The sequence below is a fragment of the Tachypleus tridentatus genome, chromosome 7, assembly GCF_004210375.1.
Source record: "Tachypleus tridentatus isolate NWPU-2018 chromosome 7, ASM421037v1, whole genome shotgun sequence".
Lineage (NCBI taxonomy): Eukaryota > Metazoa > Arthropoda > Merostomata > Xiphosura > Limulidae > Tachypleus > Tachypleus tridentatus.
In genome coordinates, this window is record NC_134831.1 from 45,045,333 (window position 1) to 45,062,612 (window position 17,280).

Below are 17,280 nucleotides of genomic sequence, written 5' to 3' on the forward strand. Positions count from 1 at the left end.
AGTTTACCCGTGTTTATCACCACGTACAATAACAAGTTTTGAAAATATTGTTTGTATTACTTCACCTTAATATAACAGTTACTCTACCCGCCTTTTAAATAAGAAAAACAATCGATTGCGAGCTTAGCTCACTTTACTGAAGTTAAGACTTATTAACTGTTACCCGAAGTTAGTGAAGTACATTAACCAAACAAAGATTCGATGTTGTTGTTCATGTTTAAATCGGAACAAATAACATCATTTATACCTCCATTTCCATCTTCTGATCTTAGTTTCTTTGCTTCCTCTTGGGAAGATCCGTATATATTCGATGCATCAATAAATGAAGTTGAAACGATGACTTGTTCTCGATGTTGAACTGAAAAATGTTTAATCCTAAAATCACTGAGGACTCCCACACAGTCGGCAGTTTCAAACAGCTTTTAGTAAACTATACATACAAACGTAGAAGATAGCGAACTTTTCATAAAATTGCTCATAAAGGCATCTGTATTACAACGTTTTAAATAAATATCAAATATTTTCTGAACTCTCGTAATACTTTTTATAAAATCTGTAAAAACATGTAATACGATGTTCTAAATAAAAATCGAATATAATGAGCTCACGTGATATTGTTTGCGAAACATTTCTGTAACGCAATATTTTAAATAAGCAAACGCAGACTTGAAGTCTTCACAACATATTTTATAAAATGTACATTGGTTGGTTGTTGTTGTTAAACAAAAGGCTACACAAAGAGCTGTCTGTGTTCTGCCCACCATGCATATCGAAACCCGGTTTCTAGCGGTGTAGCTCCGGAAACCTCGCTGTGCCACTGGAGAAGCAAAAATGTATCGGCAACACAAAGTTCTAATAAAACGTAAATAATATCTTTAGATTCTTCTAATATTCTCTGTAAATATGATCTTCATTGGTAAAAAAAACAAAAAACACCTTCTAAGTAAACACAGGATGTCCTGAACTATTTCTAAAATCGCCTGTAAAAGATATATTTTCAACAAAGCTGCAAATAAACACACAAATCTGGAATCTTGGCGATACAGTCTATCTATAATAATGAAAAAAAAATTGCGTTGTGTAAGCAAAAAAATGACTGACAAGTGAGAACTACTGTGAGGCGTATGAGGTCAATAAAATTAATGCCTATTATCTGTCAAGAATAAATTTTAAGAGTGGATATTAGCGAGGTTGAAATCGATACATTAATTAAAGGTATGACAGCCATCAACGTAGGAAATTAATGGTGTCAGTTTGTTGTGTTATAATTTGAATTATACAGGGTGTTCGGAAAGTCACTGTGCACTTATATATTTATTAACAGACATGTTTCAATATAGAATACAGGAGGTAAATATGAATGACAATTATAAACAATTTGAAAGTGAACCCCGTTAGCATCAATACAGGCCTGGATCCTTCTTATTTTCTTTCTAAACACCGCTATCAGTTGCTGGCTTGAAATAGACTGAATAAAATATGATTACAAAACTGCACAGTGACTTTCCGAACACCCTGTAGAATACTATGTCCGAACCAATCTGGAACTACTTAGACAACATAAATACATACGGAAAAAATCTTTGATAATTCATATAATGGACTAAGGAAAGTTCTGGAAAGTTAATCTCAAGCTTAATTCCAATAAAAATAGGAATTATTCCATCAACAGATGAGTTTTCTTGGACACGTATTCAGCAGAGAGAGAGAGAATGTATACAAACCAACTGAAGACTGACTTCATCCAGAACTGACCGACCAAAGAACCTAAGTAAGGTAAGAAAATATTTTTTGGACTGTGCTCTTACAAGCATAGTTTTGTAAAATCATCCTCTGACGTATCTCGCTTTTTACACAGATCACTTGAACAGCTAAATGTGTTTTGTTGGGCTTTTGGTCACGAACAAAAATTCAACAAACTTTAGAAGGAACGGAACGCAACTCCTGTATTAGTGTACCCGACTCTGGAAGCTAATTTTAGACAAAGAATCAAGTAATTTTGCATTGGGAGCAAAGAAGTCACAAGTATAACACGAAAATCAATATCATGGTTGCATATTATAGCACGGCAACGAATATTGAAGAAAATAGTTACTCTGTAACTTGATAAGGGTTCTGTGTGTTGTCATTTCTATCATTACCTCTATGGACAAATGTTTACACTTTGGACAGATCTTGCACTACTGAAGTGGCTGATTAATTTTTGCAATCCAAAAAAAACCAAATAACAAAATGGTTTTGAAGGCTCCAGTAATACAACTGACTTGGTCATATCTATGAAACTGTTGACACAATATCTCAAACACCATGTGTTACCGAAAAATATAAACACTATGAAAAGGGTTGTTTGTTTGTTGTTAAGCACAAAGTTACACAATGAGCTATCTGTGCTCTGCCCGAAACGGGTATCGAAACCCAGTTTCTAGCGCTGTAAGTCTGCAGGCATACATACCGCTTCGCCTCTAGGGGGCTTGTGAAAAGTGAGAAGCACAAGAGTAAACCACAGCATAGTCCAACATGTGACATTCATGAATGGTAATGAAAACTGATGTGTTCCAGCAATCAATTGAAATAGCCTCAAGTCAAAGATGTGAGTTTGAAACCAATTATTTAGTGGATCAAAATCAAAGACGAAAGACCCTTGTAGCAAACAGTTGCTTTTTTACAATCTGAAAACAAATTTGTATTGACACAGAGGAATTTATTATGCTTACAAAAGGGTTTGTTATATCAGAAATGGAAAGATACCAGTAGACAAAGACAACTGCTTCAGCTGGTATTTCACATTAAATACATTCTGAAGTTCTTTGCGGTAGGAAACGTAGGCGTTAAGACGCTGAGGCAAATAAGAGAATGCTTCTATTGGATTGAGTGCACGCCAAAGATGTGTAGGGAAATAATGTAAGCCATTTCAATTATTCCGCGAGTAAAGCACTCTACAACAGAAACACCTTTAGAAGTTACAGCAGTAATGTGTTGAAGCACCACTTGAGACAACTGATTGTAAATACAAAAATAAATACATCAGAACTGTGACGGACTATTTCATGAAATGGCCAGAAAAATATCACTGTCCCTAACCAGGGAGCAAAACCTCTAGCAAAAAAACTCATCAATGAAATCATTTTAAGACTTGACGTGTCTATGGAAGTCCACTAAGATCAGAGATAGAATTTTGAAACATTCATGTTGTGGAAATGTGTCAACTCCTTGAGATAAAACCAGGAAAACAATTCTTCAATCTTCTTCTGACAGCATGTTGTAGAGATACAACCACATTAAGCAGTTTACGAGGATGAAAATTAGCACAATGTTTAGAAGAGAATTTATAGTACTAGTAGATTTGTTGTACTCGAAACTAGTAGATAACCACCCAAGTCTTACAGAGAATATTTAGGGAAATTAAGGAACACAATGGGCGTCATTCATAACTTTGACCGAGAAAGACATATCAGCTAGTGACGAAATCAATGAAAAGTCACTGTGGTGTTAATGGTGACAAGATTGAATTTTATCTAGGTGTTACGATGTGGTTGTACAAATTATGCTGCAAGAAAGGACAAAGTTAAGAAGATGTTTGAATGGCCTATTTTTTACTGAACATATTCATTAATGTAATTTACAGAATCCAGAATAAGAGGCAATCCAAGCCAAAGATCATCTGCTATGTTCCTCTTTGGAAGTACATCAGTGAAAGAATGGCCAAATGGATAGGCAGAAAAGAATTTGTTAGTGGAAAATCAAACTACTAACGAGCCCAGAGTATTAACAAGGATACAGTTACAAGGGTATTCACTCAAACCTGCTCAAAAGAAAAACCGTGAGTGACAACAAGCCATACCATTTATGTGATAGCTTTCAGAAAAGAAAATCGCCCAAATGACTTGATAAATAGAAAATCTAGCATAAGCTTTTTGATTGTGATGGAAAGTTGTTATATGGTATGCGTTCAATGTCTAATTTTGATCTTACATCTTCATGGCATATTCATAGATTAATTATTGGTAAAAGTTGGTGAAATGTACAGACAAGGAAACTGGAAATATACTCTTCAAAAAAAGAAACGCAAAAGGCAAAATATGAGACAAATTGTTAACAAGTTTATTCCGGGTAGTTCTGTATGACATGTGTGAAACTTTGCACATTCACTGCTAAACATCCAAAGTTTGCAAAGGCGAAGTCCACGCTCACTAGGTGAAGTTTAACGTCACTCAACGTCAATAACGAGTATGCCCCCCGTGAGCATCAATAACTGCTTGGCATCTCCTGCCCATGGAAGCGATGAGATGACGAATCACATCCTGTGGAATGGCTGTCCACTCAGTCTGCAAAGCTGCTGCAAGCTGAGGTAGAGTCTGCGGTTGAGGTTGTCGCCATCGCAGACGTCGGTCCAACTCGTCCCAAAGATGTTCGATGGGGTTTTAATCTGGTGATCTGGAGGGCCAGGGAAGAACGTTGATATTGTGGTGTCTCAAGAAGACAGTGGTGAGTCGGGTTGTGTGAGGACGGGCGTTGTCATGTTGAAAAACGTCGTCGACGTTCACCATGATGGGTTGCACATGGGGCCTAAGAATCTCGTAGACGGTTGCGTACGGTCTGATCGGAAATCCTACGCAGCCCTGGTACGGTTGAGGCAGTAGACGTCGCAGTGGTGGTCCTATCCGGAAGGTGACGTAACCGGATGTTGCGATCTTGTGCGGGCGTGGTCACACGAGGTCTGCCAGATCGTGGACGGTCACGAGTTGATCCATGTTGTTGGTGACGATTCCATAGCCTTGTGATGGTGCTTGGGTGGACATTCACAGCTCTGGCAACATCTGATCGAGATTCGCCTGCTTCCAAGCGACCAATGGCGTTGTTGTGTTGTGCTTCAGTCAGTGTTGGCGTAACTGTATTGCGTGTCGGTGGCTTAACATTAAGCTATGGAAGCCGAGAACCCGTCACTTTTATAGGGATTTTGCACATGTTGCACTTGTAAAACATGCAGATCTCTCAAACAAATTTATTGGACACGCATTCGTTTTGGCGAAAAATCCGATGATTTCCTCCGTTTTCAAAGTGCACAACTTGTATTGTCATTTGGGTCTGACAATCAGTGCCTTAACACGTGTAACATCACATACTCTGAGCTTGTAACATTATTACATATATTTCTCTTTAAAATAACAAAAATATCCCTTTTGCGTTTCTTGTTTTGAAGAGTATATGTTTGTTTTGTATTTAAAGTGTGGGTGATATAACAGGAAATGGCTTAATTTAAAAGCGATTTATCGTTTAAATTGAGTGATATTTCTACTTTCATAATAAATTTTACACACTTGGTTCTAGACTAGGTGGTTCCACATTACGCTTTACTTTGGGCTTACTATATCAATAGTCACTACACTTATAAGGTTTCACGGCCTCCTTGCACCTCCATTACTAAAATCATAATGGCCAGATAGTAATCGACCTATTCCACCTGGATAAATGCATGGTGGCTTTTATGACTCCTTCTACTTCAAGAAATCAAGTGTGACGTGATGTATCAGACATTGGCTTTTATATATGTTAGATATGCAGTACACTAGTATGGTATAGATATATTATTCTTAATAATGTGTGTTTTTACCAATTTACATTACATTACTGCTTTTCATAATGTTAACTTACAGGATTTTTTCTGACATAAACCTGGATTTCACTTCATTTAATCCTTGGTCTTTCTAACACAGTAACATTTATAACCGTTTGATGATTCGTGTTGGAAAAATATATAAACAGAGAACACCCTTATCTATTGCTGTTTGACTCCCAAGCAAGGAGTGAAAGGTTAAATAAACTTCAATTGAATCTTTATTATTTTATTTTCAATTAAACATATACTGTTATAAGTGACTGTTTTAATACCGATGAAAATGTTAAGTGTACTTTCCCTCACCAGACTGCGTTTCGATTGCTTATTATTCTGAACATTCTATTACAATCATGTAAAGTCAAAATAAGTTTATATATAATACTTATGAAAAGTAATTTGATACAATGTCAGATACTTACCTAGTAACTGTACATAGCACTCATTACTGGTGTAAGAAACATATAAAGACCTTACAAACTCCATACAACCTCCTTCCGTGTACTTGGGATCTTGGAACACCACATAGATGGGGTAGCATTCCTTGTGAGGGTTGTACACGCCACAACACTTTGGAGCTATTTGTAAAAGACATTTTATTGATTATTCAGTTCATCAGCTTACTAACTATCAAAATTTTTTATTCCTACATATGACTAGCACTTTTAACTATTCATGAGCTTATAACTTAAATATTCAAAGTATGAGCCTGGTTGATTGGTTACAGACCAGACTTTCTTAAGTGTCCAATTTTTCAATATGAAAATATTGAACAAATCTTGTCTATAAGTATGATTTAAACAGTTCTTGAAAATGTAACTTCTGAAAAATGTTGAGGCAAACATGTTAACATTTTTATAGTAGACAAAAAATTATAAAAATACCTCAGACATTGTGCCAGATAAATAAATACAGAAATTAACAATTAAGCTGTCTATTAGTTTCCCTTGAAAAACAGTGGGAATTCTAATTCAATTAATTGTCCACAATCCTTACCAAAATATATCTTGATACACTATTGTTGTGGTATGATCATATCAAGTTATATGCTTCACGGATTTGTTGTAGCCTCCAATATTTTTTACTCAAAAATTTGTAATTGCTACCTTGAAAATAAACACTCGTATGGGAAAACATATGGTTACGGCTGAATGTTATTTTAGATATATTTCTAGTCAATTGGAAAGTTTGTTTCAGTTAGCTGTCCCCATTCCTTACTAATAGAGTTCTTTCCACTTCGGGAAAAAAGTAAAAAAATATTTTCTCTTGCTATGGTTTTGTAATGTTAGTTTGTTCAGAAGCGTGACCTTTAACCACCAGTAACAATATTTAAAATTACTCATATTCCAGTTAGTTGCCATGTAGAAATTAGTGTTAGTAATGCAATAATGAAGGTGTAATATTCTGTGATAAGATGTCTTGGAGTTTAAATTAGCGTTAATAATGCAAAAATGAAGGCATAAGATCCTGTGATGAGATGTTTTGGAATTGTTAAGTAATTTAACATTTTGACTTTGTTTTATTTGTATAAAAAGAAAAGGGAAGAGAGTTAATCAAAATTAGACGTTACTTATCGGTTAGTGTGCCAGTTGGCGGATATGAAAGTCCAAAGTTCGGGGCGTGATATGCCGATGTTTGTGCTCCAAAGTTCAGTTCTGTGAAGTGTTAAGTGATTATGACAATAAATATTGCTTTTCGGTTTAGAATTGCTGTATAGGTGTCTCTGAATGGCAGACCTTCCCCTGGTAATGATTTCTAAATCGGTAGTAGCTGTGCTTGAAGATTGAGGTTCTGACTTGACCATTTAGCTTACATATCGCCCGGCATGGCCTAGCGCGTAAGGCGTGCGACTCGTAATCCGAGGGTCGCGGGTTCGCGCCCGCGTCGCGCTAAACATGCTCGCCCTCCCAGCCGTGGGGGCGTTATAATGTGACGGTCAATCCCACTATTCGTTGGTAAAAGAGTAGCCCAAGAGTTGGCGGTGGGTGGTGATGACTAGCTGCCTTCCCTCTAGTCTTACACTGCTAAATTAGGGACGGCTAGCACAGATAGCCCTCGAGTAGCTTTGTGCGAAATTCCAAAACAAACAAAACAAACAGACAATTAGGTTGCAAGAGATTTTACTTATACTAAGTTAAGCTGGGCACTTTAACAATCCTGGACTTTATGATGCGAGTATTCATAATTGTTCACAAAACTGTACTTCACAGTTTGAGTGAGGCTGTGTTTTAAGGGAAACAGCCAAATCCCTTCTTTCAGTCAAATAAGAATAGCCGGAGTAATAGCGGTAATTATTGTTGATTAGATGCCTTCCCTATAGTTTATTAATTTAAAATTAAGAATGGTTGTGCACAGGTTGCACTTGTGTAGCTTTGCGCAAACGTTCGAAAACCATCTAACTAAAAAACAAGCCAGCAGACGAAACCAAGTTTTTACTGTGAAAAATCAACTTTAAAGTTAAAGAAGTCTTAATTTTCTATTACTTGATTTCTCGCTATATTATTCAGAAATGTATCTCTTAATAAGACTTAAGTCTAAATGTCAATTTATTGATGTAGAATTTTATGACTCTACTGAAGTTAGCAATATTGCAAGATATGATATTATAAATTTCACATTTCCGACGTATAAGAACAATTACAATAAAGATGAGCAAGATTACTTATAAGTTCCTAAAATGTGAAGGAAAAACTTCTATGTTGACCAGTACAAGGGCAAAATGAACAGGTCAGGGAAACGTATGTAACTGTATTTATTTTTGTACAGATCGGGGGGAGGGGTGGCATCAAGTCAGCAGCACTCGCCGCTATGAGGAACCTGTTTTTCTGAACCAAACAACGAGACTTACTATGACTTTTATAATAGGTTTACAACTGGAAATGCAAAGTACTTTAACTATATTACACAACGGACTCTGAATGTTTGTTTATTTGGTTGTGTTTTTTTTTATTTCGCGCAAAGCTACACGAGAGCTATCTGCACCAGCCGTCTCTAACTTAGTTGTGTAAAACTAAAAGGGAAACAGCTATTCATCACCACCCACTGCCAACGCTTGAGCTACTCTTCTACCGACTGATAGTGGGATTGATTATTACATTATAAGGCCCCTACGGCTGGAAGGGCAAGCATGTTTGGTGTGACAGGCTTTCGAACTCATGACCTTCACATTGTGAGCCGATCTCCCTAGCCACCTGGTCAAGCTGGGCCAACGAGCCGTGGAATCGTCACTAATAAGCCAAACACGATAGCCACTAGGTCACAAGAGACTCAAATTAAGTAAATGAAGTTTAATTAATTCTGCTTTAAGAAATGGTGATACTCTAAGAGAAATAAAAAAGAAAAAAGAAAAGATGAACGCATTTATAATCAGAAGTGAACCTGGATTACTCCTTTATCATTCATTTCGTTATTGAAATTTTGTTTGGTTTGGTTTGTTTTGAATTTCGCGCAGAGCTACACCAGGGCTATCTGTGCTAGCCGTCCCTAATTTTGCAGTGTAAGGCTAGAGGGAAGGCAGCTAGTCATCACCACCCACCGCTAACTCTTGGGCTACTCTTTTAACCAACGAATAGTGGCATTTACTGCACATTATATCGCACACATGGCTGAAAGGATGAGCATATTTGAAATTTGGTCGATTGATTGATTATTTGGAATTAAGCTCACAGCTACACAAAGGGCTATCTGTGTTCTTTTCACCACGGGTATCGAAACCCGGTTTCTAACTGTGTGAGGTCACAGACATACAGCTGGATCACTGGGGTTGAAATTAGGTTTATTAGCAGGTATACACTCACTCTTGTGTATAACGCCATGTTGTGTAGTAACTTCTTCTTGATATGGCGGAATCAAACTCATATCATGGGAAAGGAACTGAGAGAAATGCGCAACCATGGCAGTTGCACCTTCATAAGAATTTTCTTGAGAATGACCAACAGTTCCAGTTATAATCAGACTGATGAAGCGAGGGTTAGGAAGCTCATCTCCGTCTTGAGAACGACGAGGCTCTTCTACGCCTAGATACAAAACATAAATGAAATAAAATTAAAATTAAAAGGCCTTAATTTCGTAATTAATTAATGACATGGAATAACACAAAGCAGTAGGTAGTATATAATATCATTTTTTCAGCTTCAGTGAATTAATAATCCGAAAAAATGTAAATAATCTGCGTATGATCTAAAAAATTGACACGTTAAACTTTGTAACCTTCTAATCTTTAGAAGGTTTTATTTTTTCAGTTTTTTTCAATAATAAACTATTTCTTTTGAAATTTAATTACATGGTGCAAATGTATAAATCATAATGTTGAAACTTCTTTCAAATTTCTCACATTTCTCGATTTTATTATTTCATGAAGTTTTTCTTTTTCCGTTTTATATTTTAATTATGACTTTAAAATCACGTTTTGTGAAGACCTACAACATTTATTTGATATTCATTCTAAGTTAGCTGATATAAAGCTGAAAAGAGTAGGAACCAAATTATATTGTGAACATTAATATGAAAAAAAATTGAAACCTGTTTGTCTATAGCTTTAAACAAAGCCTTTCAATGGCTCTAAATCTCTTTAAAACACAGTCGTTATATTTTATCCAAAAAGTTTTCTGCCTGATCAACAATACTTTTATACATTTTGAATGTTAAAATCTGGGATTCGATTCCACGAAGTGGTCAGAATGCAAATGATCTACTAAATAGCTCCTCGTTGAAAAAAACAACTTATTTCAATTAACGGGACATAATTTTTGGAAGTAATAATCTCAGGACGAAAATAATTAACAATCAGAGAATAAACTTGGTAACAACAAATACTTAAATGAATTGAATACAAATATTTGTAAAAATTACATTGTTTGAGTGACTAAAAATAATTACCACGGTAGTCTGATTATAGGAAAGCTATTGTAGCAGCTCTAACAATACGAATAATAAACTTCACAAAATACTTCTTACTACCACAATACCATGATTATGGCAAAGCTATTCTATCATTTCCAACAATAGAAGTATTAAACATAATTATACACAATCACAACAAACTTGGCTGTAATCCTATTATAGTAATGATATTAGACCGGTTCTAACATGATAAAGAACTAGTACCGTCTGCATAATCCGGTGGTAGCAGTCGTTTTAGTCCTATGTTAGTAGCGCCCCAACAGAAATGATGGAGGTTATTACACGTGCCATCCATCGTTCGATACTGAGATCCAGAGTCGCAATAAACCTGAGGTTGAGGGGGCCGTTTATAGCCGTAGGGATCTAATTCTGCATACAGCTGAGATTCAGAAAAGCTTATGAGTTCCCTCAGCGAATAGCTTTTCATCCTGAAATGCCACAAAAATGCGTTCAAGTTCAGAGACTTTTTATCATAAAGGAGGACAGAATTTAGGGATTATGAACATCATTCAGACTTTAGTAAGCCACTTACCTGTTCACAAAGAGTGATGCGAACAACAAAATAGAGGTAAAAATTTATATATTTCATCAACAATACATCAAATACCGAAGAAACTTTTACAGATTGAAAAAATATCGATATTTTATTAGAAGCTTTCATATTCTCATAGCAGTAATTTTCATTTTCAACCTTCAATTGAGGTACCTTTTATTTTATAGGAAAACCTTTTCAAATTCTAAGGAAATATTCACGTTATTAGCAAAGAAATTGTAATAGTTTCATTAGGAGAAGTTTGCAGTTTCTTTAGATACCGTCTTCAGGGCCCGGCATGGCCAGGTTGTTAAGACATTCGACTCGTAATTCGAGGGTCGCGGGTTCGAATCCCCGCCATATGCTTGCTCCTTCAGCCAAGGGAGCGATATAATGTGACGGTTAATCCCACTATTCGTTGATCAAAGAATAGCCCAAAAGTTGGCAGTGGGTGGTGATGACTAGTTGCCTTCCTTGTAGTCTTACACTGCTAAATTAGGGACGGCTAATACAGATAGCCTTCGTGTAGCTTTGCGCGAAATTTTAAACAAACCAGAACTGTTTTCAGATTTCTGACGTAGAGAAATGATATACTCACTATCTTATTAAAGAAGTCTCCAATGTCTTTAAAAACTACAGAACATTCCAGTAAAGTATCTACTCACATTTGGAACTGCAACAAACTTACATTCTGGATTTTGCTGTTTTAATTCTAGCTTATGGCTGGTAATCTTGGGACTTGTTTGCATGTTTGTTTTTGAACTTTCCTCAAAGCTACACGTGGGATGTCTGAGAGACTCGTCTCTAATTTAGTAGTGCAAGGCCATAGGAAAGGTTGCCAGTCATCACCACGCAATGCCAACTCTCGGGCTACTCTTTTTACTAGCTAATAGTGGGATTAAGCGTAACATTATAATGCCTCCACGTCTAAAAGGGCGACATGTTTGGTGTGACGGGGATTCGAACCTGTGACTCACAGATTGCGAGATGAGTGCCCTAACCACCTGGCCAATCTTTGGACTCTCGCCAACCTTTAGTTGTTTTCAAGCACCAGTTACTGTGAATGACACTGTGAACATTAACAATTATAGTGGATTGTATAAGATGACTTGACGAGCAATATTAGACCAAATTCTCTTTCTTAATTGCTAAGTTCTTTCTTTTACAACAGAAAACATTCAGTTTTAATTAAACAGAAATATGCTTCTCTACTTTAATGCATGCAACAGCTGCTTCTGGGTTTATTTTCATTTTGATAACTTTGTCTCGTGTATATTAATTATGCTTAATTTTATAAAAGTGTTGGTTAATCATTATTACCAAATTACGAACAGTTAACCCGTGATGAACGTAAAAATATATATCGGAAAGTTTCTGAAAGTCAAAAAACGATTTAATTAACACCAATAGAAAATAAAGTGACCGATCCTATAATATTAGGCTTTAATATTTCCAATAAACGAGCCTGTAATAATACTATTGTATTATGGTTAACTCGAAGTGTCTAGTGTCATTTGGGATGTCCTGACAGAATACAATGTGGTTATTAATGTTCTCATATTAATAAGTAGGACTGGAAATGAACAACAGATAAGATTTTGTAAGAATCTGGTGATTACCAGACAGAAGCTGTTTTTCAACTAGAACTTTTCAGTTCATCTATTTGAAAATTGTCACCGGTTCAATTTTCACTCTCGTTATAGAGTACTGTCAAGTTGCTTTTAAAGGAAAAACAAAACAAAAAACATTAACACTTCTACTTTCTTACTTGAATATGGTTTATGTTCACCCACACTAGAGAAGACAGTTCCAACTACATTAAATACGTAAGTTACAATTAAATTTTTTAGCATCAACTTGTAACAAGACTAGTTGTAAGCCTTTCTTGAATGATCACTGGATAAAACTTACTGTGACGTGTTATTTTATTTCTACGATACTTCTAAAGTACGTACTGTATTATTTTCTTTACTTAAGATATGTATATATAAATTGGTTCCCATAGATATAATGTAACCTACTTTGCAATTTTCTTGTATAACTCAAACAGTGTTTGGTATTCTCCAGTGATGCGGTAGGTATTTTCATGAAGTTTAAGTATCATGAAGTAAGTTGGTAAATAGGGATCCGTTGCATTGAAATACCTCTCACCTGTACCTAAATAAGGAACATGATAACAAAACATGTCAATAGTTTCCAACATGATTAACATAAATCAATATACAACTCTCATTACAATTAATATTTCAATTTAATTGTAGTTTCTCTACCAGAAGTCAATGCATGCTGCATTCTTCATGTGGACTTCTTGCATGAATACAATTCTTTTTTAGAAACTTGTCTAACTATTTTTATTTATTTATGAACTTAGTTGTTTTTATGATGACATAACCACAGATAAAGGTAATTTTGTTTCTTCTCGCTCCTGAAGATCATCGAACCATTACGAGTGTATCTAATCTCAAATAAAATTACTTCTACATTTCATCACATCGACAATGTTTCAAACAATTATCTTTATCTGTGATCACGTCACCACATCAACAACTGTGTCATGCAATTTCCTTTATCTGTGGCCATGTTACCCTATCAACAATCGAGAATTATGATTACCTTTATCTGTGGTCATTCCACCACATCATCAGTCGTGTCATACAATTAACTTTATCTATGATCATTCCACCACATCAACAACCGAGTCATATCTGTTTATTTGTGTTCATTCCACCACTTCAACAGTCGTGTCATACAGTTACCTTTATCTGAGACCATGCTACCACGTAAACAATTGTTTCATACAATTATTTATATCTGTGGTCATGTCACCTTATTAACGATCGTGCCATATCTGTTTATCTGTGATCATGTCACCACATCAACAATTGTATCATACAATTAACTTTATCTGTGGTCATGTCACCATATCAACAATCACGCCATACAATTAACTTTATCTGTGGTCATGTCACCATATCAACAATCACGCCATACAATTACCTTTATCTATGATGGTTACACCACATCAACAGTCGTGTCATACAATTACCTTTATCTGTGGTCATGTCATCACATCAACAACTGTGTCATACAAAATATCAGAATATAACAGCTTTTCATTTTTTTGTACACAGAACTATAGAATTGTGTTCTGAATAAGAATTACGTAAGAAAGTGTTATTGTTGGATAAATATTGTTAATAGAGCAGTGTAGAAATTTAAGAAACGACACGTCTTAACAACATGGTTAATGTAGGTGAAAATAGCTAGAAAAATACGATTACGTTTTCACACATACCTGGTTTATCCCTTAAAGTTTGCAGCATTTTTAAAAACCAACGAAGTTTTAATATATTTATATATATAAATCCACAAATATGATTAATCAAGTATGAAATAAAACTAAGGAAGAAGTCAATCTATTGAAATAAAAAACAGGTAATTATAAAATAATTTGAAAGAATAAACATAAGTCAGACAAAAAGGGTCCTAAAATACAGAGTAAATGAGACTAACTGACATGTTAAAAATAAATACAAAAATAAGCAGCCTATTTCACCGTTAGCCTAACATATTAGTACGATGCAACTTACGATCCAATAGAAGTTATTAAAATCAGCCTAAAAATAACAATATTAGAAGTATTCACGAATGATTGAATATGATTAAATATATGAAAAGATGAAAACACAACTGCAGCTGAGTTACCTTTCATAAAATATTTCATTAGTTACTATACACATTATAAACATTAAGTGGAGCATAATCTTACTAAAAAGGACGTATCGTTTATGTTAGTATCTATATATATCTGACCAAATCTATTGCACCATCTATTGAGTGGCACCACAAACACAAGTTGATAAAAAGTTCGCACTTTGAATATTATAGTTTCAGACAATTAAAAAAATAACTATGGTATGTATATCAACCATTTCTTTATAAAAGAACAAATTTTTAAATAAAAGAACTCGACTCACAGCAAAACACGACTTTCACTAGGATTGTACGGTAGGCTTAGTTATATCTTTATTGAAGTAACTTTTAAATGTGGTGTTAAGAAATTGCAGTTAGTGAAAACTATCATTTTTTAAATAAACGGTAAGACTTTTAATCTGTAAAAACATCACAGTTTATATCGGCAAAATTTATCAAAATGTTTGAGCTCTGTACATTGAATAATTTGGATGTAATAAGTTGCGTGTGGTTAAAGAACACAATCCGAAAACTTTTCACGTCTAGAATTTCTCGGTAAAAAAATCCTTTTGTAGAAAATGTTCAATTTTTAATATATTTTTTTCAGTGAATTATGAATACCACGGTTAGTAATTACTAGTACAAACAGCTATCCGTAGGGCTGGATTTCTACTAATTTAAGTAATACTAAGACAAGCATCAATTTTTAAATATTATAACTTACACCTAATGTCAGCTAAGACTTACTTACGAGATAATACATTAAATACAATTCTAACCAACTACATATACTTTCCCATATTGATTCTATTTCGAGTTCCGTCTTTCAAACGATTTAGCTATACTATCAGGTCATCTCATAAGTAATGTCCAAAAATTTAATACAGAAAGTGCATAATATAGAGGCTTTAATGACTGAAATATGTAGTAGGGGTGTATAAGAATGTTCAGACAAACAAATGAAACTAACCCAGTTACACGTTTTCAAATCATTAATCAAATAAGTCATTATGAAGGTGGATGTGTCTGAGGAGCACATTAGGCATATAATGCTTTATTGAGTTTAAAACAAGGCAATAGTGCAGAAGAAACTACACGAAGCATTTAAGGTATTTATGATGCAGAGTCTCTCAATGAGAGAAAATGTCGAAGGTGGTTTCAGAAGCTCAGATCGTCTGACTACAGCTTAAGTGATGCATCACGGTCAGGTAGTCTTGTTGAGTTTAATGATGACTTGCTGCTGGCTGCACTTAATGAAGATTGTGCTAAAACAGTTGAAGAACTAGCAAAGAAGCTTAATTCAACCCATTCAACAGTTCACCGTTATCTGCAACAGCTTGGAAAGATGTCAAACTTAGAAAATGGGTCCCACACGATTAGAGCAAGAGTGGACATTTGCACTTCTCTACATTCTCGTGAACGTAACTTACCTTTATTGAGCAGGTTAGTGACTGAATATGAAAAATGGATGTTTTATGAATATGTTAAGCTCCGCAGACAATGGCTTAGTGAAGGTGAAATGGCCACCAAAAATGGACCTCTACACCAAGAAAGTCTTCTTAAGTGTTTGGTTGCTGCCACTCAATGTAACGATTACATCAGACTTCTATTGTCAACAGTTAGAGCGCTTGAATGTTGCACTGAAAGAAAAGATGCCTGCTTTGATCATTCGTAAAGATGTTGTGTTACACCAGGATAATGCACGGCCCCATACAGCAAGGATCACATCCGCAAAGTTTGAAGAGCTAGACTGGGAAAAACTTCCACATCCTCCTATTTCTCCAGAACATGCCCCATCTGAGTATCATCTATTCCGAATTTTGCAGAACTATATTGATAGAAAAGAGCTTGGAACACATGATTCTCTACATTCTTTTCCTTTAAGCCCCAATAATTTTATAGAAGTGGCATTCAGAAGCTTGTAAATCGTTGGCAGAAATTAATTAATAATAATGGAACATACATTTTTGCTTAAATAACATTAAAAGCGTTTGAAATTCTTTCCTTTTTCTAAACCTAAAATCGGACATTACTTAAGAGATGACCTGATATATCGGTTGCAAAATAGCGTACTATCGGGAAAACACATATTTACGATACAAATCAAAATTTTCACGTGTGTCGGAATTTTTAATACTCTATAATTCATTGCAAGGGAGGAGTAACACGTTTGTGTCGTTATCTCTTTTATTACAAAACTGTTTTTGCACTTATCTAATTAGAAGAAGTATGTATATCTTTTTAAATTAACCAATATGATAATTTAGCTTGCCCACCAACGATTTTTGAGGTAAAAAAGAGAGAAACATATTATTGTATCTGGAAATAATAGTAGTTATCATAGTGACTGATAGGGCACGTCATTAAAACCCAGGTCTCATAACTGGAATCTTTACAAATTGGCGTGCACCCAGCAGCAGGTGTTTCATCATGTACTAGCACCCACAGTAGACCATCATCATATGATTGTACATCGGTTTCCGCTGCTGTTGCCAGAAATAGCAAAAAAATTCTAAACAAATAAAATTAAAACAAAACT

The 17,280-nt window shown here is 35.1% G+C and overlaps 1 protein-coding gene across 2 annotated transcripts in view; it reads right to left on the reverse strand.

Moving 5' to 3' along the window:
- Positions 1-17,280, reverse strand: part of LOC143255567 (salivary peroxidase/catechol oxidase-like) — a 39,612-nt gene that overhangs the window by 16,247 nt on the left and 6,085 nt on the right. The window contains exons 1-6 of one of the 2 annotated variants that reach the window (XM_076511413.1): positions 14,754-14,811; positions 13,070-13,205; positions 10,721-10,944; positions 9,412-9,630; positions 6,037-6,192; positions 248-358 (exon numbers count right to left, since the gene is read on the reverse strand). In XM_076511413.1, coding sequence (XP_076367528.1) covers positions 248-358; positions 6,037-6,192; positions 9,412-9,630; positions 10,721-10,944; positions 13,070-13,205; positions 14,754-14,772 — 865 coding nt within the window. In that variant the 5' untranslated portion in view covers positions 14,773-14,811. Of the gene's footprint in view, positions 1-247; positions 359-6,036; positions 6,193-9,411; positions 9,631-10,720; positions 10,945-13,069; positions 13,206-14,753; positions 14,812-17,280 lie in introns of those variants that run through there. The other variant, XM_076511412.1, reaches the window with a different exon arrangement.